Source organism: Heterodontus francisci, chromosome 18 (genome assembly GCF_036365525.1).
Source record: "Heterodontus francisci isolate sHetFra1 chromosome 18, sHetFra1.hap1, whole genome shotgun sequence".
NCBI classification, from domain to species: domain Eukaryota; kingdom Metazoa; phylum Chordata; class Chondrichthyes; order Heterodontiformes; family Heterodontidae; genus Heterodontus; species Heterodontus francisci.
Window position 1 is genome coordinate 31,529,668 of NC_090388.1, and position 15,381 is coordinate 31,545,048.

General features: G+C 39.6%; 1 protein-coding gene across 1 annotated transcript in view; it reads right to left on the reverse strand.

Moving 5' to 3' along the window:
- grip1 (glutamate receptor interacting protein 1) overlaps positions 1-11,509 on the reverse strand; it is a 434,653-nt gene extending 423,144 nt beyond the window's left edge. Inside the window, exon 1 of the mRNA XM_068050479.1 lies at positions 11,096-11,509. Coding sequence (XP_067906580.1) covers positions 11,096-11,150 — 55 coding nt within the window. The 5' untranslated portion in view covers positions 11,151-11,509. The remainder of the gene's footprint in view (positions 1-11,095) is intronic.
- Between the last annotated feature and the right edge of the window lie 3,872 nt (positions 11,510-15,381).

Consider the following 15,381-nt stretch of genomic DNA (forward strand, 5'->3'; position numbering starts at 1 on the left):
TTCCTATCAAGTGCATCTAGAGTATGACCTAATGTCTAGAACAGTAACTGTAGGAGTTCTTCATAGATGCCTGTGGACAGAGTTGACCTACTCCTGGGGAATAATTTGGCCAAAGCGAAGGTAATAGCTTCTCAAGTAGTCACGGAAAAACGAAGTGAAGTCAAAGAGACAGAACAGTTGCAGGAAAAGGTTCTAGGAATTTTTCCTTCATGTGTAGTGACCCGAGCAATGGCTGAACAAGTTCCATTGTTGGAGGTAAAACTGGCACCACAGACAGATAGCTGAATATCTGAAACATTCTCTGGGAACTTGGATAATCCAAAAGAAATGTTTAATGAGTCTTCACTGATCAAGGCTCAGCAAGTCGATCCAGAGTTAAATAAAGTGGCACAATCGGCTCTAACTGAAGCTGAGGCAAAGGGAGCTCCAGAAGGCTACTATATTAAAAATGGGATTCTGATGAGGAAATGGACACCTCCTCAGAGACCTGTGGATGAAGAATGGAGGGTTGTTCACCAGATTGTGGTACCATGCAAGTATCGCTGGGAAATATTAAGGATAGCGCATGAAATTCTTATAGAAGGATATGTGGAGATCCAAAAGACCCAATCATGTACAAGTCGACATTTCTACGGCCCGCTCTTTCCAAGGCCGTGGTGAAGTTTTGTAAAACATGCCAGATTATGGGGAAACTGCAACCTGCCATAAAACCGGCACCCATACCAGTTTTTGGGGAACTATTTAGTCGGGTGTTGGTAGACTGTGTAGGACTTTTACCAAAAAAAAGTAGGACACCAATATATGCTGACTATCATGGATATGGCTACTCAGTTCCCAGAGGCCATTCCCTTGAACAATTACTGCTAAGGTAGTGGTACAGAAGTTAACCCAGTTCTTCACTACATATGGATTACCGATAGAGATTCAGTCGGATCAAGGTTCTAACTTTATGCCTAAAATTTTCCAGAAAGTTATGAATAATTTGGGTATAACGGTTAAAGTCTTCAGCATACCACCCACAGACACCAGGGGCTTTAGAAAGGTACCATCAGACCCTCATAACGATGATCAGGGCATACGGTCATGAATATCGCCATGATTGGGATAAAGGGCTAGAATTTCATTTGTTTGCCACCAGGGATTCACCACATAAGTCTACCGGTTTTAGTCCTTTTGAATTACTTTATGGACATGAGATAACAGGTTCTCTAAACTAACAAAGAAAAATTTTTTAGAACAGAGGGACGAATCTTCTGTGCTAGGTTATGTGTCCATGTTCTGGGAGAGGCTCACAAGAGCTTGCAAAGTGGCTCAAACACCTTAAAGCTTCCCAAACAACCATGAAGAAAATGGGCAGACAAGCATAACAAGATCCGGACGTTTCAACCAGGGAATGAGGTATTAGTATTACTGCCTTTACAAGGTGAACCACTGAAAGCACTGTTCAGCGGTCCATATAAAGTGGTCAAAAGAATTGGTAAAGTAAATTATTTGATTGACACCCCAGATCACCGGAAAAAGAATTGGCTATGTCATTTCAATATGTTGAAACAATATCATCGTGGGGAAGAGGATAAGCAAGCTCTGGTATGCCAACTGGTAGGGACAGTGAAGAGTGAAAGGGATAGAGAGATTGAGGCAGAAGGAGACCTAAACAATTCTCAAATTGAACCTCCTTCTGTCCTGTTAGCTAATACTGAATTGTTCGGGAGATTGGATACTATGCTTTCTTATTTAGATGCAGGAAACGAGAAGACCTAACAAAGCTACTCTCAGCACAATCTGAGCCACACATGATGTGGATATAGGGGCATTCTTTCCAATAAAACAGCATCCTTAATCGCTCAAGTCCAGAGAAACAGGCCCAGGTAAAAGCAGAAATCCAATACATGCTAGAAAACCACCAAATTGAACCCAGTCAAAGCAGCGAGAGTTCCCCAGTGGTGTCAATACCTAAACTGGACAGTTCAACAGAAAGGTTAATGCAGTAACAAAGGCAGACTCTCACCAATTCCTCACTTGGAAGACTGTATTGACAAAGTGGGCAGTGCCACATTTTTTACAAAGAGATTTGTTAAAGGGATATTGGCAGGTTCCTTTAACACCCCAAGCTAAAGAAATATCAGCTGTGTCACACCAGATGGTCTTTTCCAATGCCGAATGATGCCATTCAGGCTAAAAAATGCTCCAGCTACTTTCCAGAGACTAATGAACTAAGTGGTAACCAGTATTCCTAATTGTGTGGTTTATCTTGACGATGTGCTAGTATACCTTGACACTTTAAGGACCACTTGGAACAACTAGAAGCTCTGTTTAGAAAATCACAACCAGCTGATTTAGTGATAAACCTTGCCAAAAGTGAATTAGCAAAAGCAAGTGTAACCTACCTCGGGAATATAGTAGGGCAAGGATAAATGCTGCCAAGAACAGCAAGAGTACAAGCATTGGTGGAGCTCCCTACCTCTAAGACTAAGCAAGAGATCATGAGGTTTTTAAACAAGTTTGTACCAAATTTTAGTACTATAGCTGCTCCACTGACAGATTTGCTACAAAAAAAGAAAACCAAGATAGTGTAGTCAGGGGAGTGCCAAGCATCATTTGAGGCTGAAAGCCATTATGATTAATAAACCAGTGTTGGCTGCTCCAAATTTCATCAAGCCCTTCAAGGTAACAATCGGTGCTGGTGACCTAGGGTTCAGTGCAGTCCTGTTACACGATGATGAATCAGGCATAGAAAAGCCAGTGCATTACTTTTCCAAGAAGTTAAATTGACACCAAAAAAATATATTCCACAGTGGAAAAGGAAACCCTGGGCTTGTTACTAGCTCTTCAGCGTTTACGTCTATGTTGGCCAGACTACTGAGAGACACTCGTATATACTGATCACAACCCCCGAGCCTATGTGGAAAAATTTGAAAACCAGAATGCCAGAATATTCCCATGGAGTTTACTATTTCAACCTCACTACTTAACGACTTTCCGCATTGCGGGAAAAAATAAATATAAATTGCAGATGCTTTGTCTAGAATCTAACTTTGCTATGAGATATCAGAGTGAAAAGATGGTACTAAGCCAAATTGTATTTGCTACAGGTAAAGAGTGAATGAGAATGAGTGTGTAAATGTGTTTCAAAATGTTTTCATCTTCTGTTTTTTTTCCTACTGTTTATAATGAAATGTGTTTCATTCCTCCAAGAATGGAGGTGTTATGAAATGCTTCCATTTCTAAATTTTTTTTTTTTTGCGGACTTATGTTAAAATTGAAAAGATTCCATGGATGTGGTTTTTTAACCAAGTTCACTGAAAGGACAGTTGAGATGTGATTTGAAAACAATCTGCGCTGGAAATCATGTACTTTAAACTCAGTAAACAGAAACCTTGGTGACCTGGGGAAGATGTTTACAGAGGAGCCACATGTTAAGGTTTATGGAGATCAGGAGATTGACTTTCTGTTTGGGGAAGATATTGTTTCAAGTCATTAGGGGTGTGAACCGTTTTGAACACTGTTGGTGTTAACAATGTTGAAAATGCTGATTCCTTTAATTAACCAGGACCTAGTTCATGTGAGCCGCATGGAAGATGGCAGGATCCCCAAAGACACATTGTACAGCGAGCTCGCCACTGGTATCAGACCCACCGGCCGTCCATGTCTCCGTTATAAAGACGTCTGCAAACGCGACATGAAATCGTGTGACATTGATCACAAGTCGTGGGAGTCAGTTGCCAGCATTCGCCAGAGCTGGCGGGCAGCCATAAAGACAGGGCTAAATTGTGGCGAGTCGAAGAGACTTAGTAGTTGGCAGGAAAAAAGACAGAGGCGCAAGGGGAGAGCCAACTGTGCAACAGCCCCAACAAACAAATTTCTCTGCAGCACCTGTGGAAGAGCCTGTCACTCCAGAATTGGCCTTTATAGCCACTCCAGGCGCTGCTTCACAAACCACTGACCACCTCCAGGCGCGTATCCATTGTCTCTCGAGATAAGGAGGCCCAAAAGAAAGAGTTCAGAGATAATAGAGAGCAGGCAATGCCCATTGCAGCTTGTATTTAAGGGCTGGGTTTTTCCCCAGTCAGGAGAGTTACTTCTGGACAGGGAGTTAGTCTAGAAGGGAAGAGTGGAAACTGGTAATTTGTACTGAATGTGGATTAAGAATAAAACAGTTGTGGATCACAGACCGTTTCCTGCTACCTGATTTTGGTGAATGGATATCTGCCATTTGATCACCCAGTTCACCTCTTTCTTTACCTTTTTGAAGAAACCCAGCAAAGATCCAGGGTGGGAGAGCTAAAATTCATGGTGCTGCATCTCTTGTGAGAAGCTGGAAAAACCTGCCAGATTAATTCTCAACACTACCTATCGTTAGAAAAGATCCAAGTGACTTGTCTCCATATATCTGGACGCACACCAAAAAGGACAACCAACTTCCTTCCATATCTTCTCTTTTTTCTTCATGAATTAGAAAAGTATTTGGCCAAAGTATTTTTGGTAACAGATCTCTGCAGAGAGAATGTTTTTTTCATTGTGTCTGAGGAATTTAAAAAGAGAACTTTCATATTTCAATCTATGTTAATGCTTTGCTTCATTCCTGGATAGGTCTCGTTTGATAATAAACTGATAATTTTGTTGTTTATTGAAGAAATCTAATTGGTGTGGAGTATATGATGGACCGAATCAGTAACTGGGTAAACATTTTTCAAATATGTTGTGACCTGCTGAGAGCTGGGACTAGAAAAGACAGTGCACTCCTCCCACCTCAGTCATCACACCATGAAGAACCATCAAACTTTTGACCATATTTTGGCATAATGATGAAATTTTCAACATTTACTGCAGTACACTGAAGGGATTTTACATTCAGTCTATACTTCATAATTGTAGGGGATGTCAGTAGTTTTCAATCTTGCGTGTGGGGCTCACCTGCAGATATTAAACTACACAGAAACCCCCCATTCTAAGGTTCAAAGCAGAGTGCCAATTACCCATTGAATCATTGCTCTTCATCCAATTTTCCCTGAAAAGACGCAACAGTCAATTACCCCCTGGGAGAAAGTATTCCATGCTCCAACAATCATCTGTATCAAAAGATATTTATTTTAATCCAAAAACGTAAATAGTACATCAGTAAAGAAAATCTTTTTCTTCGTGAAAAGAAATAGAAATGTTCTAGTAAACCAAAAAGTCGGATGACTTCCTAAAGGTGCTCTCCTCACGGACTCCCAATATTCAAATATACTGCATTCACATTTTCCACACCACCCCCCACCTCCCCAAACAAAATGCCCTAATCAATTAATCAAGGATTTTTAAAAAAACATTTCATTATTTGTCAAAAATATTTTATGGTACTTTGTCATGTTGAAAAATGTGTATTTTCACGATGGCCCGGTTTTTGCGATCAGCGGCGAAGCAACGGCACTCGCTGACCTCAAAGCTATCCATAAAATGCTCATGATCTCGGTGGGGCAGACCTTCCCTTTTCCAACTTTACAAAGAGCAAAATAAAGATTGGCACATCCATATGGGATTGAGAGAAGCCGAACTATCAAACATTAAAAAAATTAAAATGTGCTGCCTTTCCGATAATGGAGAAATTCCACAAATATTAAAATCAGTTTTTCACAGCCAGAGAGGTCATGCAGCAGTGATTATAAACTTAGTCGGTCATGCTTACATTTCAACCAGGTGAACATTTTCAAGAGCTTTTACAGTGAAAATAATGTAAAAGTGCAAGTTCGCATCAGTTCAATGATTTCTAATTGATTGCAGTCTGCAAGGACTTCAACATCGCACTTTACGGAGAAGCATAGAATCACCGATAGCAACTTCTGGATTTCTGAGTTTAACTGAGCATGTGTGGACTCCAGAAATTGCTGTCAGTTTTAGAGGAGTAATGATGGCAAACACTGGCAATTTTGTCACCATTATTACCACAAAATCTGAGCCAATGTGTTGGCAAAAAAAAAACTCATTTTAAAATGTGAAATACTTCACCTGAATCAATCAGCAGAACAAGTTACCTGTTAAGTTATTGGTTTTGATGGTCAGAATCCAACAACATTTAAACTAACCACCATATAAGAATTTTCACATTAATCACTGGCCCGTAACTAAACAATGTAGGAAAAATACAAAGTTCAATTAGAAATGATGGGAAACAGAAAAAATATTGGTAAACTAAGGAATCGAAGATGTCAGCTCATCAAACTACTGTTCAAAATTCACATTCTCAGTATCAAAATTGACCATTCTAAAAAGGTAATTCTTTTTTCTCTGTAAAAGGCAATTGCAATTATTACAAATCAAAACAGACCAACAGGGAAGACTAAAAGAAATGAAAATGATTTAAGAATTTCAAGGTAGTGGATTTGGATTTTTTTTCCCCTCTAGACGATTTAGAGTGCATATTGAGTGAAAAATGTTATTCAGAGCAGAAGCTAGTTGAAAATCTTCAAGGAGGTTAGAGGTCCTTGTGGAGAAAACATTTACCTGCAACTAAACAATATAGCAATGAAATTCACGATTTACTAAGTTTCAATAGGGAAGAGTGTGAAAATTAAGAATTTAATGGAAATGCAGATTTTTGCACACAGTTAAAGCAATTTGAACTGAGTTCTGAAATTAAACAATTTATCTCAGCCAACCACAATCCTGCCTTCACTTGATATCCAATTTAATGTTCTCGTACAACACTTATAGTAAGGATTGGGAATAGCAATTGGAAGCAAGAACTTGAATTGATTTTCTTCCCCCCTCCTCCCAATTAACGCACCAAAATGAACTGCAGTGCCCTATGCTGCCCTGGCTAAGATCAGCCAGCTTAGCACAGGCCATGAATTGAACTTAGAAACTTCCTGGTTTGTAAGGCTGTGCCACATTCTATAAACCGACTGAGCCACCCTCTTCCCTGAATACTTATGCTCCGCCTTTCTGCATGACACAGATAAATAATAAATGCTGCCGACATATTTATTAATTTCATATGTTGAAATTACATGTAGGGTCAGTACTGATGTTCTAAAGTATTACATTTTTCTCTCCCTATTCCATTTGTCAAAAGTCCCCATTTTAATTTCTCTCATTTGCCCACTCAATTCAAACAGATTACTAACCTGTTTGAAGACCGACTTAATTTCCAGGAAGTAGGTAGGTAATGTGTTTCCTAATGTCTGGAACAATAGATATAATTGAATAAAATAAACAAATCGACCAAAGTGACTATTCAACCAAGCAGCTTAGCCTGGAACTTCCTGTCGATTTGGGCCTCAAGAACAGCAACATTGTAGTACATTGTTAATTTCTAGAACCAAAGATTGGAGGAAATTCAGGCCTATGTGAATAGCCAATGTCTGTTCTTACAATATGCCCGCATTTCCTTGATCTTTTACTCTGTTCTTCAATACCTTTGTCCAGATTGCCCTGCTCATCAGCATGACCTTGCTCACATCCAAATGAGGGCACAACACAGATTTCCTGCATTTATGCAGGTTCAGGCCATATGTAAATTTATACCCAAATTTCTCTTTAGGCACACAGCCTTCCCTTGAATTTATCCTTATCGAGAATAGTTTTCTGGAGTCAGTAGCTCAATAACTATAGAACTGCGAATTAAAAATAATCAGGCCAAGTACCGTTTCATAATGGAAAATAATTCTTACCCACTTTCTCAACATATTGGGCAACTAATATAAAAGATCACTTGCTGACCCTTACTTTTGTTATTTAATATTTACAAAGGTGGTCTTCATATTAATAGCCGAATGGAGGAGGAAATGTGTCACAATGTAGTGAACGTATCCATTTTTAATGATCTACCTGCCGAGTTTAGATAAACTCAAAGTCTCCTGGGCGGCGCAATTGTTAGCACCGCAGCCTCACAACTCCAGCGACCCGGGTTCAATTCTGGGTACTGCTGGTGTGGAGTTTGCAAGTTCTCCCTGTGAACTGTGTGGGTTTTCGCCGGGTGCTCTGGTTTCCTCCCACAACCAAAGACTTGCAGGTTGATAGGTAAATTGGCCATTATAAATTGCTCCTAGTATAGGTAGGTGGAATATGGGATTAGTGTAGGATTAGTATAAATGGGTGATTGATGGTCGGCACAGACTCGATGGGCCGAAGGGCCTGTTTCAGTGCTGTATCTCTAAATAAAATAAAGTCAGAATCAACCTATCCAGTAACAGTTCAGTTGCAGCATAATTGACTAAAAAACAGTCGACACTACAGCCCTTTAAATAGTAATGAACTCAAAACTTAAGAGTAAATACCTGTTGTTGGATGCTGCACGAACTCATAAGTAACATTAAGTCAAATGTTTGAGCTATTTTGTACAGTATAATTTTGGTTATTTTTGATTTGCAGATTAGGAAGTCAAGCACATCATTGGATCTTTCAATATTAATAAGAGTTTGGTGCCTTCTGAAGGAACAAAAAAAGCATTTGATATTCATGTTGCTTCTTCTAGCTCACAGATTGTCACAAATGACATTTTTTAGTTTCTAGTGTAAAAATAAACTTTATTACATATTTCCTTCTTTTAAACATGCGCTAAACTTCTGTATAGCTCGTTATAATCTAATAGAAAGGTAAAATCTGAAACCATATTTTATTGTAAATTATTGTTTAACATCTGTAATTAATGCACTAATAGTTTAATAGAAAAAGTGAGTGTATTTAAAAGTTTGAGAGAAATGAAAGCCCTTGCTACAAAATTCAGCTGCATTTTGTCATGTGTTATATTTTGAACGTATTAGGAATGCAGATATGTGATCCTGAAATTTTAACAGCTGTGGCTTCTCATTCTAATCAAAAACACACTTAGCATTTTACATGCATTACTTGTGATTTGCCAAGGCAATGCTCAGCTGTGAAGGTCTATGGAAAGGTATAATATATTCAAATAGGCATCTTAAAACAGGGTACATGCGGGTGTGCTAGGGGTTAGGAAACTAAATTAGCCTTCCCATTTTTTCCATTGTGTTAAAAACAATTCAGGAAATGTGATTTTTTAAAATTCATCATCAGTCATCAAATCTCTCAACCACATGATGGAAATGTGCTATTTTTCATATAATGAAGCAACCAAATGATAGTTGCCAAATGAAGATCAATGAATAAAACCAGAAAATCAAAAAAATTGCCAGCTGGACGACTTGTTTTAGGTAAAGGTGGAAAAGCATTCACTGCAAACAATCGTGAGATTTACAGGGGCATTGAAATAAACAGGTATAGATTCAAATAAAACATTTTCATGGCCTGCTTGGTTCTAGCATTTAGCCATTACACAGCTGTAAAATATTTCCAAAACATAAACTCAAGTCTGTAGTACATGATTGGGGTTTATGAAATTACATCGAAATGGTTATTACAGTCACTATTCCAATGAACTCCTGGCCGGCCTCCCATCTTACTGGCTGTAAACCGCAAGGTTATCCAAAACTGTGCTGCCAGTGTCCTTGCTCGCTTATGTCCTGTTCACCTACCACCCCTGTACTCGCTGACCTATACTGGCTCCCAATCAAACACCTTTTAAATTCTCATCCCCATTTTCAAATTCCTCCATGGTCTAGCACCTTTCTATCTCTAATCGCCTCCAGCAGCACAACCCTCAGAGATATTTGCACTCATCTAATTCCAACCTCTTGGGCATCCCCAACTTTAATTGCTTCTTAAACCTTTCCAACTCTCTTTCTTCCTTTAAGACACTCCTTAAAACCTATTTCTGACCAAGCTTTTGGCCATTTGATCCATCACCTGATGTGGCTTGGTGCCTAATTTTGCTTTATAACGTTCCTGTGAAGAGCCTTGGGACGTTTTAATACATTAAAAAAGGTGCTATATAAATACAGGTTTGCTTATTTTTAAATCTTTTCCATATGATCCTTTTTCTTTCTAACTGGGCAATCTCCAAAAGTAATGATGATCAGGGACTTTTAAAACTAATCGAAACAGATGTTTTGTTAATTAGTCAAGTATATAATTTAATACTGAAGCATTTCATTTAATTAAGAAAATAGTATTCACTTTTAAAACACCAATTGCCGCAAATGCTTTTTAATTCGACTTGATTTATTTATTAACGATTTTGAGTTGCAATTACGCTAGCTTATTCCACTCCAGCGTAGTCTAATTAAAAAGAATTTAAGCGTTAATTGATATCGAAAATCAATTTACGAACGGGCGTAAGTCAAAAGTAACCTCCCAATTACGCCCCCACAAAAAAATTCCAGTTCATGGCAAGCGTCGTCAGTCACCTTTCATCTGCTAAAGGATTCCCAGTAGTGGCTCCCAATATATTAATCATCACCTGGTTTCTTAACTGACGCCAACAACAGTAGCTAGGATAGATCAAGCAAACTTACTACATTTAGACTCCAATACACAACAATATGAAACTAGTCAACTCTGAAACCCGACTGAGCCATATGTAAATATTGCATACACAAGACATACAAACAATTCACTACATTTTCATGTACCGACAGTGTTGTAGAGGTTCCATCAACAAAATGCTGCTCCCTCTAATCTTCAAAGTAACCAGGTGGATCAAAACTGCAGCTTCAAACAAAGAACAAACATAACCGATTCCACTTGACATTAATGAGCCAGCCTTCAGTTATTGAGCCTGGCAGGGAATCAATGCCCATCAACTGCTGTTTGGCCGTATGAAAATTCATTCCACAGTAAAGCATGCACATACACAGCACATCAATGAACAATGGTTTAGACTTTAAATCAAGAACACACAAGCAAACTAAACCCCCTAATAAAATTCATATATTGAAGACTGAGGTTATATCAAAACAGTTTTGTAAACACTAAAGTTTATTTGGGGGGAGGGGTAGTTTTAGGTGCAACTTTCTTTATTAGGAACACCTCCTCAGGAGGGTTTACATTCCTGAGGTAATGCCATACTACAAATAACAGTGAGCAACAAACTATACGAGCAACGTGTGTGTGTATCCTTGCTGCAAACCCTTGGAGTCCGCGATTGCCAGCGCCTTGCCTTCGCCTCCTTCAGCCGGCTCTCAACTGACTGACTAGTTAGTGTGTGTGAGATGTAAGAGCCGCTTTTCTTGCCCACCAGCTCCCTCCCCTCCCTTACCTCTTTCGCGGTCAGCTTGCAGACATGAAGGCATATTCTTCTTCCACACCGGCATCTTCCAAAGGAACTCATTCAAAAACCTGGCGCTGGTGGTGCAGAGGTTCCCCTTGTCAGTCGATCACCGACATGGGAGGGCGGCCGGCGGCGAGCGCGGTGCGGTCTCCCCTCCCAGCTCCACTAAACGGCGGCCTCGTCGTCAAGCTCCAGCACCCCTGGGACTCTCCCCACTCACCAGGGAGGCACAAAGATTAAAGGATTTACAAACTTTAGGGGGGAGAGGGAAGCAAAGAAATCTTCGGACTCCCACCTATCAGGATACAAATGTTACATTTTTTTTAAAACACACCGAGATGGAGAACTGGCTTTAAAATAAAAATCCACACACACAGAGCTTTTAATCCTTCTCATATAGAGACCAGATTCTTCCAAGTGTGAATTCAGGTGGAAAAAAAATCCTTGATAATGTATTAAAAATGGACGAGTCGAACTTCTAAGTAGACTGAGGAAAATGGTGCAGTCCATTCATGAGTTGAAACGGTCACTGGAGAAGTTGCTTTCAGGAAATGCAATAAACTTCACATTAGCTGGCCCGTTGTTTCCAGCAGCTTGACTTTATGTTTAATAGAGCAGTAAGGGTGGCACTGGGTTGCCTCAATTACCAAAGAAAACACATCACTGCACTACTACTACACATCATAGGCCACCACTATTATAGGATGGTCCAATCAAATTAAAAAGATGCCAAAAATGTGTCACCAAAAACAAACGGCTACCTTCCTAACTAATTCATGGTGTTCTTATTGCTGTCTAAAAGACAATGTATACTGCACAGTGCCCACTGGTCATCAAAGGCATCAAGCATACCAGTGGGCACCTCTACAGAGCCACACGGGCACGGACAAGATTACAGAAGAGAGAAGAAAGATTTGCATTCATATAGCACTTGTCATGACCTTAGAACATTCCAAAATATTTTCCAGCAGATGAAGTACTTCTGAAGTGTCGTCACTGTTGACGGAAAAATGGCAGCAAATTTGCACACAGCAAACTTCCACAAACAGCAATGGGATAATGTCCAGATTATCTATTTTTAGTGACGTTGATTGAAGGATAAATATTGGCCAGGATAACAGGGATAGTTCCCCAGCTCATCTTCAAAATAGCACCATGGAATATTTTACATCCACAAGAGAGAGCAACAGGACCATGGTTTAACATCTCATCTGAAACACAGCGCCTCTGACAATACAGCACTGGAGCCTAGATTGTTGTGCTCAAGCTTCTGGGGCAGGACTTGAATCCACAACCTCTGACTCAGAGGCAAGATGGCTAACAACTGAGCCATGTCTGACAACTCACAGTCAGTTTGACTTCCCCACCACCACCACCCCCTGCTTTTCCCACACCCCCCACCGCCCCCAAACACCCACCCATCCTCATGGGCTCCACCAATCCTGGACGTACAAATTTTGAGAACTGTACAGTTTATGAAAGTGCAGAATTGCTGTTTAGCTGTGAAGTTTAATGGACTTTTCATATAGCATTAAACACTCATATCACAGGATCACAGAATCATTACAGCGCAGGACGTGGCCATTCGGCCCATCGTGTCCACACTGGCTCTCTGAAAGAGCAATTCCCTCAGTTCCATTTCCCCACCTTCTCCCCATAACCCTGCACATTCTTCCTTTTCATATAACTGTCTAATTCCCTTTTGAATGCTTCAATTGAATCTGCCTCCACCACATTCTCAGGCAGTGCATTCCAGACCTTAAACACTCGCTGGGTGAAAAAGTTTTTCCTCATGCCACTTTTGCTTCTCTTACCAGATACTTTAAACCTGTGTCCTCTCATTTTTGATCCCTTCACGAGTGGGAACAGTTTCTCTCTCCCTACTCTGTCCAGACCTCTCATGATTTTTAATACTTCTATCAAATCACCTCTCAGCCTTCTCTTCTCCAAGGAAACAGTCCTAATTTCTACAGCCTGCCGGACTGAACATTGAGTTCAATAATTTCAGAGCATGACAGCCCCCCATTTTACTTTCATTTTTAGTTATTTTTTCTTCCTTTTTTTTACATTCTTTTTTTACATTTTTTTACAATCTTTTTTTTGCATTTATTTCATTTCATCTTAGTTTGTTCAGTTTGCCTACCCACTGTTTTTTTTCAGGTTTGCACTTGCTGCTGTTCAATATTCAGTGTATTAACACCTAATCTGTACTAATGCTTTGTCTTTCAACACACCATTAACATATTGTTTGCCTTTGCTCCGTGACCTTTTGGTCAGCTATGTGGCCTGGTCCAATCTCGACCTCCTTTGTTATCTCTTGCCCCACCCCCACCTCACCTACTTATAACCTGTGACTTTTCTAATATTTGTCAGTTCCGAAGAAGGGTCACTGACCCGAAACGTTAACTCTGCTTCTCTTTTCACAGATGCTGCCAGACCTGCTGAGTGGTTCCAGCATTTCTTGTTTTTATTTCTAATTTCTCCAATCTAGCTTCATAACTGAAATTCTTTATCCCTGGAACCATTCTTGTGAATCCTTTCTGTACTCTCTCCAATGCCCTTGTGTCTTTATAAATGTCATAAACACTTATAATCAGGAGATTATTTGTTGACAATATAAATTTCCCATCTTCTCAATGGGAAAGAGTGCACAACGATTTCAGCATATTATGTGCAGAAGGGAAGTTATTGTATTAACAACATAAGATATATCATAGAAAAAAAGGTGGTTGCATCCATGTTGATTTCACTGCTTTAGGCTCTGAATTTCCCTTCCTAAACCTCTTCCCCCTCTCTGTCCTTTAAGGCCCTCCTTAAAACATACCCCTTTGACCAACCTTTTAATCACCCTCCTAATGTCTCCTTCTTTGGTTCAATGTCACTGTTTTTCTGATTACACTTTTGTGAAGTATCTTGTGACAGAGTTACTATGTCTTTACAATTAATGACTCAATTGGTAATGCCAGTGGTCTTCAGGTTCAAATCCAGTGTGTACCAAATTATCATTAAAGGTGCTATAATTACTCTTAGTAACCCTGGACTAGAGTTCCGATTCCTACTGCTATACACTTACCTATGCTGGAAAAGACATGTATGCAGACAACACAATCAAGCTGTCCCATTCTGATTCCATGGAAAAATTGTCTACCAACATTCCCAGTAATGAGACATGGTTACTTGGATGAGGTACTGGAGGGTAGTGAGTACCTATTAGACCATTCCTCAGCAGCAATCAGTTCCTGCTGGAGAACAAGAGGGGTGGGGGTGGGGGTGGGGGTGGGGGAGAGGGGGGGAGATAAAAAATCACTGTTGCTGAAGTCGCCATGGGCTCATTACTTTCAGAAGTGGTAGTTATTGTCACATGTACATGGTTATGTCATGACACAGTACTGTTTTAGAGTATGCCTTTACAATGCTCATTGATCTCTCCAAGGGTAGACCAGTGGCCATTTGAGGTCTCAAAATCCCTATCAAATAGCTTCCCATAACTATTCTTCAAGCAAATAGAAAATGGCCATTAATGTATTTTAGGGGTTGAACCTTTACCCTTATGAGCCTTTTCTCTAATTGCTAAATAAAGGCTTAGCAAGATAGAAGTAATGAAAAATTTGTATAAACTGTTAAAGTACTGTGTCGAGTCATGGGTGCTCCATGATAGAAAGGACATTAAAATCAAGAGAGCAGATTGAACATTATGACCATGAGCACACATCCATGATTTGGGTTCAGCATTATCATTACATGTACTTATCATGTGCCTGTGTACAATTATTGTACATGGACACATTCATGTGAGATAATGTGTACATGTTAAATGATAAATACGGTGTATACCAGCAGTCTTGCTACTGTCCAGACTCTTCATGCCTTCCAGATCCTTCATCCCCAATAAAGCAACAATTGTTTGCTCATTTGAAGTTATTTCTGCTCATGTAGTCATATTATTGGTTAGATTTGCTTTTGAACATGAAGAGTGGGAATTGTAACAGGCTGATTAGCCCCATGGAAATTCCTTTGTATAGTTCATTCAATCATTCATCACAACATGTATAATTTGTCTAACATTGCTATTTTCACTTCTAGTCTATTAGTTGCTACATTCTTGAGAGCATTTCTCCTTGCCAACGGTTCTTTGTTAAAAGTGATTTTGGTAGATACCTTCAAGAATTGCTACCTTTCTTCATGATCATATATGTCCTGTGCTGGTGTCCTAATATAATATTAATGTCTTGCTTTTTTGCTGTATTAGGCATGGAATTTTTTTCCAGAACTTC